The sequence below is a fragment of the Mustela erminea genome, chromosome 17, assembly GCF_009829155.1.
Source record: "Mustela erminea isolate mMusErm1 chromosome 17, mMusErm1.Pri, whole genome shotgun sequence".
Taxonomy (NCBI): domain Eukaryota; kingdom Metazoa; phylum Chordata; class Mammalia; order Carnivora; family Mustelidae; genus Mustela; species Mustela erminea.
The window spans coordinates 25,671,385-25,691,405 of record NC_045630.1 but is presented as its reverse complement, the minus strand read 5'-3'; the positions used below and the strand labels follow the sequence as shown (position 1 = coordinate 25,691,405).

Sequence of the window (20,021 nt, the reverse complement as noted above, 5' to 3'; positions counted from 1 at the left end):
GGCATTCACATACTCTGTGTTCACAGTCAAAAATAGTCTATGGGATAAAAGCCAGTGTGGGTGGGATATCACAAGGCTGAGGCAGTCTGCGGCCCCTTCCAACTTTAATGTGGAGGGAGGAACAATTGAAGAATGCGTACAATTAAAAAGAACCCGGCCCTGGCTTCATCAGCATGCTGGTCACCGAGTCACAGAATCCTGCTCTTATCTCCCCCTTAACCCACCCACTCCCTTCTCCACTCCCTGGGGCTGCCGGAGAGGCTAGGAAACCAGACGGAGGGCATGAGATCTTTTATGAGAAATGTAGCGCTCTGGAATGCTGGCCGCAGAGATACCCATGACCAAGGCTCGTGAGATTTTCACCCACTCCCTGAATGACAGCCCTAGGAGCTAGCACGGCTGAAAGAAGAGAGGGCAGGTGCTCAGGGGAGAGGCAAAACCACTGAGCAAGTGGGCGATGGCCCGGATTTGGGAGATGGCCCCCTACTTCTCTGACCTGCAGGGAAAACCTCCGTATTAAGCAACGCTGAAATTTCAGTGAGGCCTCTTTGCTCTGAAGGAAGCCCCCAATTCTTCCCACCCCTGGGGACAGAAGGCGATAGCTGGGGCTGGGTCTGTGCAGGGATGCAGGGGGCTTCTGTACCAGGTGAGGGAGGCCCATCAGTAGGGGACAGAAGAGGACACCTGCCGAAACTGAAGACATGCCAGCCCTTTCTCTCTCTCTCTCTCTCTATCTCTCTCACACACACACACACACACACACACACACACACACACTCCCTCACCTGGCAAGATTAAGGAGCCAATTCAGGGCATGTGATTGCCCCAAAGTGCCCAGAATTTGCACCTCAGGAAGGAAGTGGGTCGAAGGCAACAACACGTGAGCAGTCGTGCTGACAAAGCATTTCGGAATGGACATTCTTGAGGGCAACGTTACAATAGGCTGGTTGGGCTGAGGGCACCACTGATATTACAAATAACCTACTGTTTTCATGAGAACATACGCAAGTTTGAATGGTACCAGGAGGAAGCAGTCTATTTGTTTATTTGGACACAGAGGTGAATTTTTGTTTTCTATTTTGGTTATAAAATTATAAGTTTGCACAGATGCAGAGCAACAAATCTGGGACCTGTAGCTTATAATTTATGAAACAGATTCTAGGAAACAGTTGGCATTTCTAGCAAATTTCTGATGGTTAATTTTCCTTTTGGAAGAGAGTCCCATGTCCCTCCATTTATGGCTTTAAATATTTAACATCTAACACACAACTGGGAACACAGGAGATCTCCAATACATATCTGTAGCTGGTCATTTCAGGCATTTCCCATGCCTGACATGGGAATGTCCTGCCATTTCAGCTTTCCCTACCTCTGTGTGCAGCAACAATTTGAAAGGTAGAGGAAACCACCTTTTTCTCCAGCTAAAACCGCTCAATGCATCTAAGACCCAAAGAGGAAAGTTTACATCTCCAAAGATGCCACTCCCAAGCACTTCCTCAGCTTCTCCTTACACCAAACCCTGCCTCATACTTCATGCTTCTACGGGGCAAGCTGACTATAGTTCCTTCCTTAAGTCACCTTCGTTTTCTCACCTCTTGGCTTTTGCTTTTGATAATCCATTCTGAATTTGCTTCCCTTTCTTCTTTGCTGGATGCCAGTCATTTTAAGACACAGTTAAAAAAGACGGTCTCTTCAATAAATGGTGCTAGGAAAACTGGACAGCTATATGTAGAAGAATGAAACTCGACCATTCTCTTACACTGTACACAAAGATAAACTCAAAATGGGTAAAAGACCTCAACGTGAGACAGGAATCCATCAGAATCCTAGAGGAGAACATAGGCAGTATTCTCTTCGATATTAGCCACAGCAACTTCTTTCAAGATATATCTCCAAAGGCAAAGGAAAGAAAAGCGAAAATAAACTTTTGAGACTTCATCAAAATCAAAAGCTTCTGCACAGCAAAGGAAACAGTCAACAAAACAAAGAGGCAATCCATGGAATGGGAGAAGATATTTGCAAATGACAGTACAGACAAAAGGTTGATATCCAGGATCTATAATGAACTCCTCAAACTCAACACACACAAAACAGACAGTCATATTAAAAAATGGGCAGAAGATATGAACAGACACTTCTCCAATGAAGACATACAAATGGCTATCAGACACATGAAAAAATGTTCACCATCACTAGCCATCAGAGAGATTCAAATTAAAACCACATTGAGATATCACCTTACACCAGTTAGAATGGCCAAAATTAGCAAGACAGGAAACAACATGTGTTGGAAGGGATGTGGAGAAAGGGGAACCCTCTTACACTGTTGGTGGGATTGCAAGTTGGTGCATCCTCTTTGGAGAACAGTGTGGAGATTCCTCAAGAAATTAAAAATAGAACTTCCCTATGACCCTGCAATTGCACTCCTGGGTATTTACCCCAAAGATACAGATGTCGTGAAAAGAAAGACCATCTGTACCCCAATGTTTATAGCAGCAGTGGCCACGGTCACCAAACTGTGGAAAGAACCAAGATACCCTTCAACGGACGAATGGATAAGGAAGATGTTGTCCATGTACATGAAGGAGTATTATGCCTCCATCAGAAAGGATGAATACCCAACTTTTGTAGCAACATGGATGGGACTGGAAGAGATAGTGCTGAGTGAAATCAGTCAAGCAGAGAGAGTCAATTATCATATGGTTTCACTTATTTGTGGAGCATAACAAATAGCATGGAGGACATGGGGAGTTAGAGAGGAGAAGGGAGTTGGGGGAAATTGGAAGGGGAGGTGAATCATGAGAGACTATGGACTCTGAAAAACAATCTGAGAGATTTCAAGTGGCGGGGGTGGGAGGTTGGGGGAACCAGGTGGTGGGTATTAGAGAGGGCACAGATTGCATGGAGCACTGGGTGTGGTGAAAAAATAATGATTACTGTTATGCTGAAAATAAATTAAAAAATTAAAAAAAAAAAAGACACAGTTAAAATTCTCACCCCTTCCAGAAAGCCCTCCAGGATCTTCAGGCTCAACCTCAAGCTGAGCCAAGGGATGCTCCTTTGTGCGCACACGTGGCCCTGGGCTGCACCGGAGATGTTGAATTGTGCCCACCTTTTGAACTGGGCACAGTTTTTTGATATGTTGAATTGGACCTATGCCCACCTCAGACACCTGAGGGGTCTGTCACCCCTCAGAAGAATGTGTTCTCTTGGATGGCATCTTTGTTTTCCCACTGCTTAACATGAATTTTGGGTCCAATGTGGGGGTCACACCATAAATATTTATTGACTGATCAATAAGGAGATTTAGTTATGTTCTCTAGTTTGCACGTGCTACAGAAGAATATAATCTTCATTTTTGAATTTAAAGGTAGAAGTGATGGTAAGATTATCCTTCATTTAGAGCAGAACATGGGTTAATCTCTGGGTTTTAATGATTTAATGGTCCAGAAGGAAATCGGTTTCACACTGTGAGCGACTCAAAAAGTGCCCAGTGGTTTCTGAGACACAACACTGGGCCACGTTCACAAGGAGAAACAGTGTGCTCTTCAGTCGCTGGTGGGGTCAGGGTGAAACACACAGAGGAAGCAGTCAGGTATGACTGAGACCAGCCTCACTTGAAAACTTTCTCTCAACATGACAGGTGCTCTGCAGAGCTGCCCCATTTATCCCCACAAGAGTCCTCTGAGGTCAGCCACTTGGCTCCATTTTATGGATTGGTCAACTAAGATTGTAAGGATCTCAGCAACCTCCCCAAGGTCACCTCTCTGTAAGTGGGAAAGATGGGGGTTTGTGATACTCAAGTAGGGCTCCCAGCAGCTTTCCAGCCCATACTGGCTCATGCCTATGAAATTCTAAAGTTTTCTTTTCTTTGCAAAATTTACTGAGTAACTCCAAAAACCAAATATAGAATAAACTGTCAGAGAAAAAGCTGTGTCCTGAAATCTCATCTGCCCCTCATTCATACAGATTTGGCAGGAATGATTTCAAAAAGCCACCAAAGAGAAATTGGGAGAGCATCTGGAATGCTTTCCCAAGTTGGGCCTTCTCTCGTGACAGCTGGTAGTGACCACCGCACCTGATGGCTCAGCTGTAGCCTGAGTCGTGCACACGACACTGTTGAACCAGCTTAAAACTTCTGCTCAGAGGCCAGCACTTGCCGGAGAGCACTGGATGGAATAAGCCCGTGTGCTCACCACAGCTTGGCATCAAAGAGAATGTGAGGAACTAGAGGAAGAGCTCTTGGCCTGGCATCTCCACTCTTCCCCAGAGCAGGCCAGTCCAGGATGAGATGTTGTTCCCAGTGACACAGGTACACATGTGGAAAGGACGGTCTCTGAGAGAGAAATCTGGTCTGCAGCAGCCCTTTCACTAGAGGATCTAGTGGAATGGCATGATCCTACCCACAACGGAAAGGGCATCTCTGGGATACACGGGGTTTGCTGAGAAGTCTTTGAGTCTAGCCTGGGCCCTTCCCAGTTTCTTTGGGCTTGCAGATTACCAAGGTGAGGTTGGGTATCAAGGTCTTTTATTAATTTGGTTTCAAGTCCTTAGGAAATGCCTGAGAGGATCAAAAACAGATACTTGTTGGAGATCTACTGTGTTCCCAGTCGTGTGTTGATGTTAAATATTGAAAGCTCTACAGGGTACTACCCTTCCCCTCAGGAAGACAGGCATTCACTGGGGAAATAAATAGGCAAATAAAAATAAACATGAGATAAAATAATTGACAATTAAATATTACAGACTGTACATTACAGGTATTGGAAGGGGAAAAGTCATTGTGGGTTGGAGAAAATTGAGAGCAGCGCTTCTCAGTCCTGGGTAGAGATCAGAATTACCATGGTGCTTTGAAAGAACACTCATGGGCCGGCGCCATGTCTCAGAACTTTTCAGTTAATTCGTTTGTGCCAGGTGAGATCACTGGTCATTTCTGAAGCCCACTGGGATTTTCCTATAGGACCAGGGTTGGAGAACAATTCTTGGATGAGACTGTAAACTTCCTAAGGTCAGGGACTATGTCGGCCATATTTGTTTGGTCAAGCTACAGCATCTAAACCAGTTTCTTGGAGTGGTCTAGACCATGAAAATGGGTAGTGTTTATATTAGGAGAAGAGTATATATTCAGTCCCGAATAGGAAATGTTCAAGTTGCTGGGAAGTGGATCAGGTAGGGAACAGATGTGACTAAGAACGGAAGGTTCCAAGGGAGAAGAGCAGCATATAATACACACTTGTACACTGACATTCACCAGCGGAAAGACTCAAATGTCAGAAATGTGCAGTGGCTTGGAATTCATCAGGACACTAAATCAGAGGTGAGCAGAACGACAAGTAAATAGTCCTTAGCTTCTTTAAGAGATTACGGTCACCGACCAGGTCAGAGAATTTTCTAGAATAGCCACTAGCAGTTGGTTTACTCAGATCCCAGAGTGGTTTCGATTAAAGTTCCTAATACCTATCACAGGTAAATCAAGACCCATGGTGTTTGTCGGAGAGACTAGTTATTGTCACATTAGGGAGCAACATGATTGGTTACCCTACTGACTCCCTGAAATCGTTGACTGAAAGGGTCAAGCCATGCAACTGACCCTTCGGTGGTACCTGGGTATCACATCCAGTTGGCAGCTAACAAACTTGAAAAGAATAAATGGTGCTTGTGGGGATGGAAACACAGTTTGTGGGCAGGTTCTGCTCTAACAGCAATTTCATTAAGGCCCCTGTTTTTCAAAGTGCTAGTTTCTGACTTTTAGGGTAGAGGAAACTTATCCACATTAATCAGCCAAACTCCACAAGGCTCTCCATCTGCCTTATCTTTATCACCCTTTGAAGGTCCTCACAGACCAGCAGTGGAGAGAGAGAAAAAAGTCAGCCAAATGATAGTTCATCGTTGGAAAGTTGAAATGCCCAAGTCGCAGTGTATGGAATATAGCTGACATCTTGTGTAGCATAAATCTTCCAAAGCAGCCTGGGGCCAAGGCCATCAAGGTGACCCCGCCTCCCCTTGGAGAGACACTCAGGAGGGAAGAAGGCAAGGGGAGGCCTTGAGAGGAAGCGAGTCTGTATATCTGTGCTCTTGCTCAGAGCACGCCCTCAGAGAACACTGCAGGGGCCAAACCGGTCAGTCTGGAGCAAGCAGGGAGGAGGGTCAGGAGAAGCTGGACCACAGGAGCCGGCTCTAGGGGGCAAATGCAGGAGCAAAGGGAACACCTAGGCCAGGACTGGCTGACAGGGAGGGTCTGGGGAAGGGTCTGGAAAGGGAGGAGTGAATACATGAGACTCGGCACATTATAGGAGAGTGGGGAAAAGGGAACAAGTTTTCCATCTGTCCCACACTGCTCCCCATTCCTGCCTTAGGGCTTCCAGATAGCTTAATGCAGGCATTGACATCAGACCCACCCTGCCCCCTGACCCCTGCCCCCCCCTCAACCCCACTGGACGGCTGACTTCCTCTCCCTGGGGGCATGCACGCACAGGGACCTGTACGTCCCTTGGCCGGTAGTCAGCGGAAGCACATTGAGCCGCACGTTCCTTGAGTGATGGGTAGATTGAAAGAATAAATGGATGATAAGACCTTAGTCTGGCAATAAACGTGTTCCAACTAAAGCCTGGCGTGAACGAAACTTTGTGAAAAATCCAATAGTTCGTGGCGGCATACGGATCCTTCCTCTGCTTGTCAACTTTTCCAGCCTGTGCTATTCCAGGTGTGTTGGCAGAAATTTGGGAGGGAGCAGACACCTCCAATTTGATTAGGAGGGTGGTAGAGAGAAGAAGATAATAATGAAGTAGAGCTGAGAAAAGGAGGCGGCAGGGGTGGGACAAATTCATTTTGAGCAAGATTTGATGAAAAAGGTGCAAATTAGATGCAAAATGGAGAAGCAGAAACTGACATTAATTGCCTGCTCTGTGCCAATTTCGGTGCCAGGGGCTTTCCCTGCATGATCTCATATATTCCGCATAGGAATAGAACCAGGCATGTGACGTAGCCCCACTTAGCAAATGCCAAAACTGGAGGCTTCAAGGGGTTAAGTAGATTACCAGGATTCACAGAGCAGGCAAGGAAGGAAACCAGGACCCAGAGTTGTCTGCTCTCCAACTTCCCCACGGTGTCACCAGACAAGAGTGTGGGGCCAGTGCTCTTGGTACGAGGAGAGCAGAACTGCTAAACGTGGTTCTCTGGTTATACTTTGTCTCTAGGAGAGAAAGTTCACTGGGAAGTGGGACATGGACGGGGCTTGTAGACATACATAAGCAAGTCCCTCGACAGCCACTTACCTGAATATTTTATCAGAAGGCTGTTCTCCCAAAACCAGGTCAAAGCCCCGCTGAAATATTGTGTAAGGCCAAGGCCTAAAAGGAGAAAAATCATTCGATTACAATCAACTCCACAAATACCCTTGGAACATCTGCTTTGTGCAAGAGGCACTGTGCTGGTTCCCGGAGACCCAGAAACAGAGAGGACCTCATCCCTGCTCTCCACACTCCCGTTGGTGAGAGCTCACACGAGATCCTGAATGCTGAAACCAGACTGAGAGCAGGATCAATGTCAAAGTCACCAAACCACTAGGAAAGTGAGCTATAATTGACATGACAAACACAAGTACACAGAGAGCAAAATTATGTTCAGGTGGACCTCATGTAGCTGTAATTCATGGCCCTTCTGATGTAGACGGGACAGACAGACACTTAGCTCTGCCTCACTTTAAAAAAGAGGAGCAGCATGATTTCTTGGGAAAGACGAAAACCTCTGGAATCCGACAGTTCTGGGTTCAAACCCTGTTCTGCTGTTGACCCACTCGCTTGCTGTGGGAAGCTTATTTGCCTTGTTGAGTTTAATTTCCTCTTTGGTTAAAAAAAAAAAAAATTGGGTTAATAACGGCTGCCTCCAGACCACTGTGAAGATTAAGCAAACCTCTTAGGCCAAAGACACAGCTCACACAGGGTCCTCAAACTGTGCCCCTTCCCTACTCAAAATGACATGACAGTCCTGGGTCTTTGACGGGTTCCAGATGTTTTCGGACATTTTTATGTAATTCATTCAAGCAGAAACAATTGAAATGGTGTTTTTAAATAACTCTTAACTACAAGTCTCCCTTGTGAGCTTCTAGGTTTTGTCCCCTGTACTTGAAAGTAACAAAACTATTTCACTTAAACAGTAGATATCTGTTGACTAACCCGAATGTCTAAACCAAAAAATATTGACTCATTTGAGCTAGGCTTAGTGAAGCCTGGGATTGTGTTGGGTACTAGATACTGTATGTCCTAAACTGAGCCCTTGTTCCCATGGAACTCAGTCTCAAAACTGACCCAAGAATTAAGGATTTTCCTGTAGAAAATCCTTTGGTTTTCAAGAACCAGTAAGAGTCAGCAGAATAAATTGACATAATCATGATCTGGGGGCTGGGAACCAACCTTGTAGATATCTGTGTGGGTGCTATCACCCAGGAGAGTGCATTTGGGGACATTCATGGTTGCTCTTCAATAACACTTGGTTGGAGGACACGGCTGGCTTTTAGAGGGCAGGGCTAGATAGGCTAGAAGAGTACAGTGCCTAGGACAGCTCTGCGTAACAAGGCATTTCCATATGTCCTGCAAACTACTGAATGTCCCGCTACACATTTACATAGGTGAAAACCTGAGCCAAGATGCGAACTCCGTTTACATAGAAGCACAAAGCAGCTTGTACTGTTTTAACGTATGACACATTCTTCCATTGCATAACTACCATGTACACCGAGGGGAGATGATACATCGTTAGAAATTTTACCAAGAGTTGTTCGTAAGTTTGGAAAACGATAGCATTGTCCACGATGCTGTTCACGATCTTTGAGTCATCAATGCGGCACATCTGAATCAGTCTAGATCGCTCTTACATATATTGTATATCATATACTACTCTATATGTTACCTTGCAGTGAATCAACATCAGGCAGAAATGTCTGTCGATTTTATTATTTCTTCTATTGCAATACTACCACAGCACTTACACATTAAAATGGTTAGTCTATCATTACCAATTACGTTCTTTTTATTTCTCTTTTAATGACTATTAAGGCATTATATTTATAGTTGAAATTTTGCATATGTAGTTTTTATTATTTATGAATTTCATGTAAGGATTATAAATGGGGTTAAAAATTTCATTATAAAACAGAGTGTTGGGTATGATAGGGTTGAGCACCACCAACTTAACTCAACTAGTTAACCAACTAACTAGCCAAAAGAGTTAACAGTTGCAAGGGAAGCCATTAAGACTACAGAAGGAAGTGCCTGGGATGAAAGCATTCTTTTTTTTTAATGCTTACTATTTATAAACACTTTATTCCTGGATTTCAATTTAGAAATACCCTGAAGCAACTAGAATTGGTTCCAAAAAGTACCCCACACTGTATTATGAATAACCCCTGCATCAAATAAACAGCTCTCCCCCATGTGTTTTCCGTGTTTGTTCTCTTTATTGGAGGTGAACCCACAGAGAGGGGTTTGAAAGGATTCTTTTTTGCTGAACAGCAAGTGGTGGCTTACGGGCAGCTAAAAATTATGTATTAATTCAAGAAAAAGTCTAGAAGTCATGAGGAAAAAAAAAGTCCCACATGATCCTTGACACCTAGAAAGGGCAACAGAAAAAGAGGGATGTGTACCTTTATTTCTCTGTTGGGCAAAATCACATTTTATTTACTATCAGCTTAATAGTTTTAAATAACACACATTTTGCCTTCGAGTCATCTCCAACACTCAAAAACTGGTACAATGTGTAATTAGAGTTAATTCTTGGCTTGGTTCCTAGGTTGTTTGAAAATATATTTTGAGGAGCCAAATTTTAGGACTGGCGTTGATTACAATGTGAACAATTAACTGCATAGAATAACATAAATAAACCTGTATTCAAGCCATTGGTAATTGACATAAATAAACCTGTATTCAAGCCATAGGTAATAAATCAATGAGCCCACTGATTAAGCACACACCAGCATGTTGCTAGGTAGGTCAGACCAAAGTGCCCCCCTGTTCTCGAGGGGCCTGGAGATGGAGAAAGACAACTCAAATTCCAAGGGCACAGATGTGCACGGTAGACCTTGCCCAAATCACAATGAGAAGCAGCAGGGCACAGAAATCAGGACATGGGTTCCGGAGCCAGCCTGCCTATTTCCAGTTCCAGCTTCGCCACCAATCACAGTGTGATCTTGAGCAAGTCCCTTAATCATTGTGTCCCCGTTTCCTCACCTGCAAAATGAGGTTGATGATAACAATTCTATCTGCTTGGCCAGGTTGTCATGAGGAAGAACGATTTAATGTAGCTTAAGTGTTCAGAACAGTGTCTGACATTTAGGGAGTGTCCTACAAGCATTGGCTAAAAAAGTTACATTTATCAGTTACCCGAATCAAATACGAACACCATGGTAAGGAGAGTCCCTAATTTTTATAAAGGAAGAGGTGTCTGGCCTGCGGTCCAAATGCGATGGCAACACCAGGCTTTAACTCAGATTGGACACATATGAGAGCTGCCTGGAGAGGAGGTCGTGATGAACGTGGGAACACCAACCCTCCACCTTCCCCCCACACCGCCCACCCAGCCGTCACTGCACAGGACAGTGACCATACAGTATGGACATTCAATACACAGAGAGGAGGTCAGAGCAACCTGTGAAACGGTGAGCGTTGCCAACCACTCTAGCAAGGGAATAAAAGAGAATCTATTCATTTTCTTCCCACCAGTCAAGGGTGATCCGTCCAAGAGATGGGGATTCCTGTTCGAGTTAGTTAGCAAATGTTTACGGAGGGCCTATTGTGTGTGAACTGTGCTACTAGGCAACAGGAGTTGGGATAGAGAGATTCTTGACCTCAAAGGCACCTACAGTCTTTCTGAAGAAACCCATATATGTCCAGGCAAACAGAAAGGAACGAGTAAACGGGAAGAGGAATGGAGTTCCGGGAGGGATGCCAGACAGTAGCGCAGCGGTACAGAGCTCATCCTGGATGCTGGGCAGCTGGGGGGCGGGGGCGCCTGGAACGGGCGGCAGGGAGCTGGGTGCACGTGAGCTGCAGGGGCCACACGGGAAAACGCAGAGGTAACACGATAAAGGGCAGGACCTAACAGCACCAAAAATCCTTGGGAGCTGAGTTATCCGTGACCACCTGACAGAGGAAAGGCCTCCGTGTCAGGGCCGTCCGGGCAGAGGTCCAAGTCAGAAGCCCATCACTGAGTCCTACATCCACGCTGAAATGGATGTTGCCATGGGGGTGCGTGGGAACCACGGCCCTGCAAGGGTCCCTCTCCTCTCTTTGCTTTGTTTCTCACCCTTTAGGTTTTATTCCCTCAGAATGGCTAAAGCGCATGGAGGACACATGGCCCCCTTCGGCTGTGGCTCATGTCTTTATAGGTTCAGACCACAGAGGGGATGTGCCCCTTCCTCATTTGGAAAACGTAGCTCATGGAGGAACTGCTTGACATGCCCTGAGTCACAGAAACCACCAGAACCGACTCTGGGGCTGGGGAAGGAAAGAGGCATCTAAGGAGAGGCAACTCCCATTTGGGTTTTGGGGCTCAAGCTGGGGTAGGGGAGTGAGTGTCAAAGAGAATAATAATTTCCACCTCAGCTTCTTATCTGCTTGCGGGGGCAAGGGTGCTGCCTCTGTCAGAAGTGGGGGGCATCACTGAGCAGGCTGTGCCAATGTGAGTTCTGTGGAGAGAGCGCGAGGCTGTGGAGTTGTTCAAGGATGGCATCGGGCCGGGTGTGGGGCATGAGGCTGAACCCCACAGCTGCAAGGAAACGTCACTCTCTTGACTCCAACTTGGATGGGTGGCCTCCAATAGTCTGTCCTGTGCTGGGCATGCCAGTCACAGCTTCTTCACTGAGGAACATTAGCAGCATCAGAAGTCAGAGCAGAGTTATTTATTGGTTAATTTCTTCATTCTGGCCAATCAAGACTCTGAGGACTGCCCCATGGGGGCAGCTACAGATGGCCTGGATTCTGGGGCAATCGCAGGCCAGCATGGCAACCAGGTCGGACCCATGGCCTCAAGCGAGAGCATCACCCCTGCCACAGACAAGCCCCGTAGTAACGGAGACATGGCAGCAAGTGGGACACACACGCGAACTGGGGATACTGAGAACGGTTAGTCGTTTTTGCCTTGCCTTTTCCTCTCTCCCCATCTCACACTAAACCCACAGTTTACACAGAATCTTTCCTCAGCACGGGCAACTCCCAGACTTTCAGCTTCTCTCCTCAAGCTTTCCTCTTCTTTCCCAGGATACATCAGCCATCATGGGCTTTTCCCCTTTGGTCTTGGTGTTGGGCTGGGCCAGAAGTTGACCGTGGCCTTGGCTTGACCTGCCTGGGTCTTTGGGCATTTCTTCCACCAGGGAACTGAGACATAAGTGAGCGAGTGAACATTCTGCATGGTCAGCATGACTGGACGGTCCCTTCACACTAGCTCTTGTAGGGCAGGGAGAGACCTGGTGGACCGGAGTGTTTCAAAGCTGGCTTTTGGATTAAGCGCCGCTTTCTACCTAACAGTGGCACCTAGAAATGGGGCTTGAAAGAATTCGGGCAGCATGTCTGATGGGCTTCCTTGTGGAGAACTCAGGACTCATCACCTGGGAGGGAGAAGGAGAGTAGAGATAGCCGGATAGCTGGACGGATAAACAGGATGGGGGGAGGGAGAGGGAGGGAGGGGTAGAGGGGCAGAGAGAGCAGAGAGAACACAGACATGTGTGCGTGGGGTGTGTGTTTACACTTCAGTGTGGAGAGAGAGATGTTCTGATGCATTGATGAGTAAGGCACATTGTGATGGGCTTACAGAAACCAAGAGCTTCTTTTGAACTTATCTATGTCTCTACCTGTCGCTAAAGAGAGCATTTTAGAAATGAAAATAATCTATCCACAGTTAAATAAAAGCACATCCTTTGAAGTTTGCCTCTGGCCCACATTCGGCTAAGTTTCCAGTGGAAGCAGAGTCTGTGAAGTTTCAGCCCAGCCAGAACTACACTATGGGGTCCTGGTTGAGAATATCATATCCATATGTAATGTGACAGCTTTTGAGCAAATGTTCCTTTCCTTAGCACGGTAAATGCATTTGCAAGCAGGGAACAGTGCAACAAAGGAAGAACAGGGGTTCATTAAAAAATGCTTCTGGAGAAAGGTAGTTTGCAAGATATTCAGGAAAAAAAGGTGAAGAGAAAAATGGTAAAAATGACTTATCCAGCTATGCTGTTGGCTGAAACTTTCTATGCCTCCATTTATCCTAAAGATAAGAAGGGAAGATTACTACATGCTACTGTCTTCACAATCAGGACCAGTTCTGGGAGAAGTTAAGTACTGGAATGACAGATGCCTAGATTATCTGCTAAACCTCAGGCTTTGTCAGAAGTTAAATAATAAGGATAATGAGGCCTGATGTTCCTATAGGATGCCTTAGGGCCTGGGGACCCTTGCCAATGTTGTTTCTTTTCTTTGCTTTTTTAATAAAGATTTTAAGGGGCGCCTGGATGACTCAGTTGGTCAAGCATCTGCCTTCAGCTCAGGTCATGTGCGGCCGGGTCCTGGGTTGGAGCCCCACATCGGGCTCCCTGCTCAGCAGAGAGTCTCCTTCTCCCTCTCCCTCTGGGGCTCCCCCTGCTTGTGCTTTGTCTCTTTCTCTCTAAAAATAAATAAAATCTTTAAATATTTTATTTATTTATTTAACAGACAGAGACCACAAGTAGTCAGAGAGACAGGCCAAGAGAGAGGAGGGGCTCGATCCCAGGACCCTGGGACCATGATGAGTTAGGCACATTGTGACGGGCTTACAGAGCTGAACACAGAGGCTTTAACCCACTGAGCCAGCCAAGCGCCCCCAAAAATAAATAAAATCTTTAAAAAAAATAAAGATTTTAAAAATGTATTTATAGTAGAACTAGAGAGAGTGGGAGTGGGAGGAGGGGCAGAAGGAAAGGGAGAGAACCTCCAGCGGACTCCAGCTGAGCACAGAGCCCTATGCGGGGCTCGATCTCACTACCCTGAGATCATGACCTGAGCCAAAACCAAGAGTCAGACGCTTAACCAAATATGTCACCAGGTGCCCCAGATGTTTCCTTACCTGAAATTTCTCTCCCTCCCACTGACGTGATAACTTAGACTATTCTTTCAAGTCTGGCTTAAAAATCACCTCTCAAAATAGACCTTCCCTAGGGCTCCAAGGCTAGGTTATGTCCCTTGTTATATAAAGCACACTTTCCTTTATCAAACCTATACATCAAATCAGTTTATTATATATTCAGTTGCTATTCCCCTCATCAGATATAAAGAGCTGAGCCATCCTTTCCGCTCTCCCCTCACTGTCCAGCGTAGCACCGTCACGACTAGACTAGAGCACTAGACAAGTGACGAACGAGGCCAGACCCGGGTCCGAGTCCCAGAGGACTCAGTCCACCATAGCTGCAATGTCAGCCAAGGCACTTCCTTTCTCTCAGCCTCAGGATCGTCATCTATGAAACGGGGAGAAAACAGTACCTAGACTTGTATATAAACAAACGTGTTTACACTAGCCCAGCGCCTGCCCCACAGAACAGAGTCAACCAATAATTAATGATAATTAATATCATTACAACTAACAATACCATGGGATGACCAGAAAAGTGCATTGCTAACAGTACATTTAAAAAAAAATAAACCACAGGGCGCCTAAGTGGCTAAGTCGGTTAAGTGCCTGACTTCAGCTCAAGTCATGATCCCGGGGTCATGGGATGGAGCCCCATGTCGGGCTCCCTATTCCTCAGGGAGCCTGCTTCTCCCTTTCCCTCTGCCTGCTGCTCCCCTTGCTTGTGCTCTGTCTCTGTGTCAAATAAGTAAATAAAATCTTTTAAAAATAAAAATAAAAATAAATAAACCATGATGGGGGTATCTGGGTGGTGCCGTCCAGTAAGTGTCTGACTCTTGATTTCGGCTCAAGTCATGATCTCAGGGTTGTGAGATCGAGCCCTGCCTGGGTTCTGTACTGGGCATGGAGCCTGCTGGAGATTCTCTTTCCCTCTGCCCCGCCCCTCCTCTCTCTCAAAAACAAACCAACCATGATGACCATGGTGTGTTTTACAAACTCATGTTATGTTTAAGCACGTAAATCTCATGTAAAGACAAATGAAATATTCACGTGACTTTATTCATTATTTAACTTCTATTATTTGGAAGTTTCTAATGCAGCAGAATACCATATTTGTCAGTAAGTAGCAAAGCAGCCAGGAGTGTGGCTCTGCCAGCAGATGGAGTAGGTTTAAAACCTGGCACTACTACTAATTAATGACCTTGACCAAGGTCATTAATTCCTGCCATCAGCCCATTCTACCCACTTGCTCCAGTCATGCTAACACCACCTGCCCCACATTTCAGAGCCTGTCTCACTGTCCTCTCTGACACTCCTCCTTGATTTTTGTTGACTTCAGTAGCCACTAAGATGATCCTTTCAATTCTCAAACCGTTCAGCACCTTGACTTTTCTTAAATGACCCTGTCCTCCGCCTCCCACACTCATGGTAAAGCCCAGACTACCAACATATGCAACTCTTCCTTGGCCATAGTTTCAAGAACCCTAATACCTGACCTCCACCTCCTACCTTCCCGGATCATACTTCCTAACACCAGAATTTTCTACCCTCCTGAGACTTGAAATCCATTCATCTGACCACCATTGTACTGACCTTCACCTCATGCATTCTCTCCACTCCTACCTTAGATTAAATTCTGTGGCCCATAAATTCACACCCTTTCGTGTAACCTCAGCTCTCTCGCCCCTCCTCCGCTTCACCATACTTGAGTGTCTAAGACACCCCAGCACTGGTTACATTCAACGACCCCGTGACTCCAATTCTGTCCTTCTATACATGATGCAGTTGGCAACCACGCTGACTGGTCTTGTCTTAAATCCCACACCACTGACCTTGAGTGGGCTCTGAATACCGCCTACGTCACACTACGTTTTCCCTTGTCTGTTCACTCTCCCACTCTCTAAGATCTTATTTCAAAGCTTCTTCTTTCTCCTCAAAACCTCCAACACCTCCTCCCCCATCCTTACCCTCGGCTAACGCTGTACATCCTACGGAATTGAGAAAACAGAGGCAATCGGATTAAAAGCTTGCACTCCCACATCCAATCACCAACCCGCCTCTTGTCTACGACCTGGCCCTCCTCCCAGCAATTAGGCACCAACAGTATGTGTTCCATCTAGAATGCGACTATCCCAACTAAGCTTTTGGCATCTTCGAGGCAGTGGGACATAAGGGAAGGAGCCCCAGTTGGAATTCACAAATCCAAACTCCCTTCTGCTACTAGGACCTCAAGCAAGTAAGAGTGCCCTAAAGTCTTAGTCTGTTGATGTGGAGAATGAAAATCACGAGGTATAGCATATTTTTAGCTGTACACTGTTGAGCCAACTGTGTATAAATAAACCTCAGATCATTGGTAATCTTTGATTATTCATTTTCATCAGCTTTTTTTGCAGTTTTTATTCTACATGTTGCACATGTGTGTGCTTTACAGAGATTATCTCAGTGAAAGATGAAACAGTGGGAAACTGGCACCATTCTTGCCTCTTTGTGGCCCAATTTTCTCATCTGTAAAATGGGATAATAATAATACCTACTTCACCAACTGCTGAAGATTCAGTTATCTAAAATACATGCAAATTACTTATAATGACCCTTGAAATGTGGTAAGTTCTGAATAAATGCTAGCTGTTACTAATCACATATTACTGGGAGTGCTGGTTCTAAATGTTGGAAAGGGTTTTTCCCGAAGAAATTTTAGAAATACATGAAATGATTGTGAAAATGATAATCATGAGCAAAATGACAGTAATTAACAAAATTCAAGGATACAACTTGGCAAAGAAAGTGGCAATAGAGATAAATACACACTCTGATGGTTAATTTTTTTTTTTTCCTGATGGTTAATTTTATGTGTCACCTTGACTTGGCCACAGTGTGTCTTGACTTGTGCCACAGTATCTGGCCCATCATTATTCCATTATTTCTGTGACACTGTTTCTGATGAGATTAACATCACAAGCAGTGGACTGAGTAAAGCAGGTGGCCCTCCTTATGTGGGTGGGCCTCACCCAATCCGGTAAAGGAGCGAACAGAACAAAAACGCTAACTAACCTTCCTTTGAGTTAGAGAGTAATCCGCTTGCCTGATGGACTTTGAACTGAGACATCATTTTTTTCCCTGCCTTTTGACTTCAACTGAAACCTGGCCTTTCCTTCAGTTTTAAGCCTGCTGGCCTTCAAACAGGAGCTCTGACATTCATTATCCCGGGTCTCAGCCTTTGGATTCAGACCAGGACTAAACCATTGGCTCTGCTGGGTCTCCAGCTTGCTGACTCCTGATCTTGGGACTGTCAGCTTCCATAATCACACAAGCCGGTTCCTTATAACAAATCTTTTTCTATATTTGTATCTACAGGTTCATGGTTCTGTGTCTCCATGGAATGCTGCCTGATGCACACACAAACACATACACATACACAACTACAGAATCCACACTTAAACTTTTTGTCAACGCAAAGCATTTCAGGGGTAAGAGAAGTGAGGGTACATTAGCACAGACCAGAAGTCATGCAGGACACAGCAGTACCTTGACCCTGACCACGTGCCTTATGGAGAGAAAGATAAATGGCTGTTTGCTTCTGTAACCCAGGGGTCCTCCCAGAAGGCAGACACAGAGTCCATCTGCCCTCAGCTGGAGAAAACCGGTGCAGACCTGAAGTTCCCTTGTATATTCTGAGATCAAGGATTATAGAAAGTAATAGGAAGAATCCTTGGAAGGGCTAGAAAAAGCTGGTAACGGTAACTGCCATTTCTTAAACATCTGCTCATGCTGGACAGACACTGTGCGCAGTGCTACACACACATCCTCCATTTCACAATCAACTGTAGAGTTATCCAGCCTGGTGGTGACTGTCCCCGTGTTGCAAGGGCATGCAGAGGTTCAGCAGGGCTAAGGAAGCTGTGCAAGGTCGCAGAGCCAGCAAGGGGCACAGGTGAGTGTTAACACAGAGGGCACCACCTGTATTTTCTCCTGCACCTTGCTCCCCTCCCCCCATCACAGGTACAGAGATATTAGAGAAACGTACCAAGACAGCCCAGCTCTGCTGGAAGTGCCGCCATGTGGCTACCGGGCTAGCTTGCCCACCCCCGGCTTCCCAGGGCGGTGACAGGAGGGCCAGATGCTAACTGCGGTGCCCAGGAGGAATTACCCGCTCCCTTGCTATGTTTTTGTAGGACAGTTCTGCCCTACCCCAAGTGGTCTTCAAGCGGCTCATTCATCCGTTTTCCTCTTTCAATGTTCTCTCGTGGACCCAGACACTGGAACTTTTTTATCTTTGCATCTTTCATAAATAAAAATTTGCAGAAGGACTCTCCAGCTTTGGGGTACATCAGATTCAACCCACACATGGGCATCGTGGTTCTCAAACTTTAGTTGTTCTCCCTTCAAATACCGAGGATGAAGCCAACCATCAGTAGTTTTAAAAAGTTAGGTGGGTGATTGCAAAGCACACAAGAGGCTGAGAATCACTGGCCGACTGTGTGCCCACTCGCTCTCCCAACCAATCTTTAGGAAGGAGTCTGGCATGCCATAAAGTACTACCACCATAAGAATAGAAATTGCCACATAGCCTGGGAATTCACTGGAACCCACCCTTACATTTTGGAATAATAATGAGAGATGAAGCATATTGAGTTCTTTCCTGTCCCTTGTATTGATGAATTAAGATATCCCAAATCTCATTACAATTCTATAAGATATACATTTGGTTTTTCTAAAAACTGTCAAGTCATTTTGGCTTCAGTGGATCAACATTTTCATTAAAAGAGTATTATACAGCTTTGAGATTTTCTTGCATTCATAAATGGGGACATATGCTCCTCCCCCCACAGACACACGTGTGCCCCTGCTCCGCATGTACACACGTTCACAAACTTGCACACTCTGCCACAGCCGGCTGCAACAATTGCTCTGGGGATAGGGGAGTCAGACGGCTGGCCGGACCTGAGATGGCTCCCCCACAACCGCCCTTGACCTCGTGCTAGCCTATGCTCTGGATCCTGAAAGCAGTCCTGAAGAACAGAGACCTGGAGAGCAGGGTCCCTTGTAAAGTAAATCACCATCGGGCCTTCCATCATTACCACAAACTACCCCACGGCCCGGATTCTGTGGGTGGGCTCTGGACTCAGCTCTCCACGGGAGCGTAAGGCCTGGATTTGAGCTCCTTGCCAGTCCTGCGAAACCGACCAGATACTTAACTAACTTGCAGTGATGATGAAAATAGCTGTCTGTTACTTACAGGGCTGTAGGCAGATTAAATGAATGAATAAATAAGGTTTCAGTACAATAACCGAAATACAGCTGTCACTTTCTAAATGGAAGTTCCCTTCCTCCATTTCTCTCTGGACTCTGAATCTAAAGGCTCGGTTGATTTTTACCCTGGGCTGGTGCAGCCAAGTTCTCAAGTTCAATCCTCCCAAAAGCTTGTTAGTCTCGCTTACTCCAGTCTATGGGCACAGCCTGTGCCTTGGATCCCTGGACACCCGTCTTTGCTCAGAGATGAACTGGACCCGAGCTTGGGAATAGATCTGTGCATATCCAACTCTGCGAGAAAAAGAGCTCGACACCTATTCACCGCTGAGTGTGACCTCCATGTACAAAGGAGGAGGCCAACCTGGGGTTCCCTCCTCATCCACAGGCACACACACGTTCGGTTCCGGTGAGAGGCAGGACAGCCGACAGCATGAAGACAGAAGGAAAGATAAGATGCAGAGAATGTGCAGGAGAAGAAGCAGCTTCCTATATTCCTCTGATTTTATGCCATGGCTTTATGACAATGTAAATGAGCCAGAGAAGAATCATAATATCCATCAAGGACTTTTATTTAGAGCTTGTACCCCTTCCCCAAAGTCCTTTCCTATCTACTAATTTGTTTCAGTTCAACATATATTTAGCAAGTTGTGTTATTAATTCAATTCCTCACTCACATATTCCTTTATTTATTT

The 20,021-nt window shown here is 45.8% G+C and overlaps 1 protein-coding gene across 2 annotated transcripts in view; it reads right to left on the bottom strand.

Annotated features, from left to right (window-relative positions):
* ASTN1 (astrotactin 1) overlaps positions 1-20,021 on the bottom strand; it is a 317,340-nt gene that overhangs the window by 105,119 nt on the left and 192,200 nt on the right. For both annotated transcript variants that reach the window (XM_032318415.1, XM_032318416.1), the window contains exon 9: positions 7,275-7,349. In XM_032318415.1, coding sequence (XP_032174306.1) covers positions 7,275-7,349 — 75 coding nt within the window. The remainder of the gene's footprint in view (positions 1-7,274; positions 7,350-20,021) is intronic.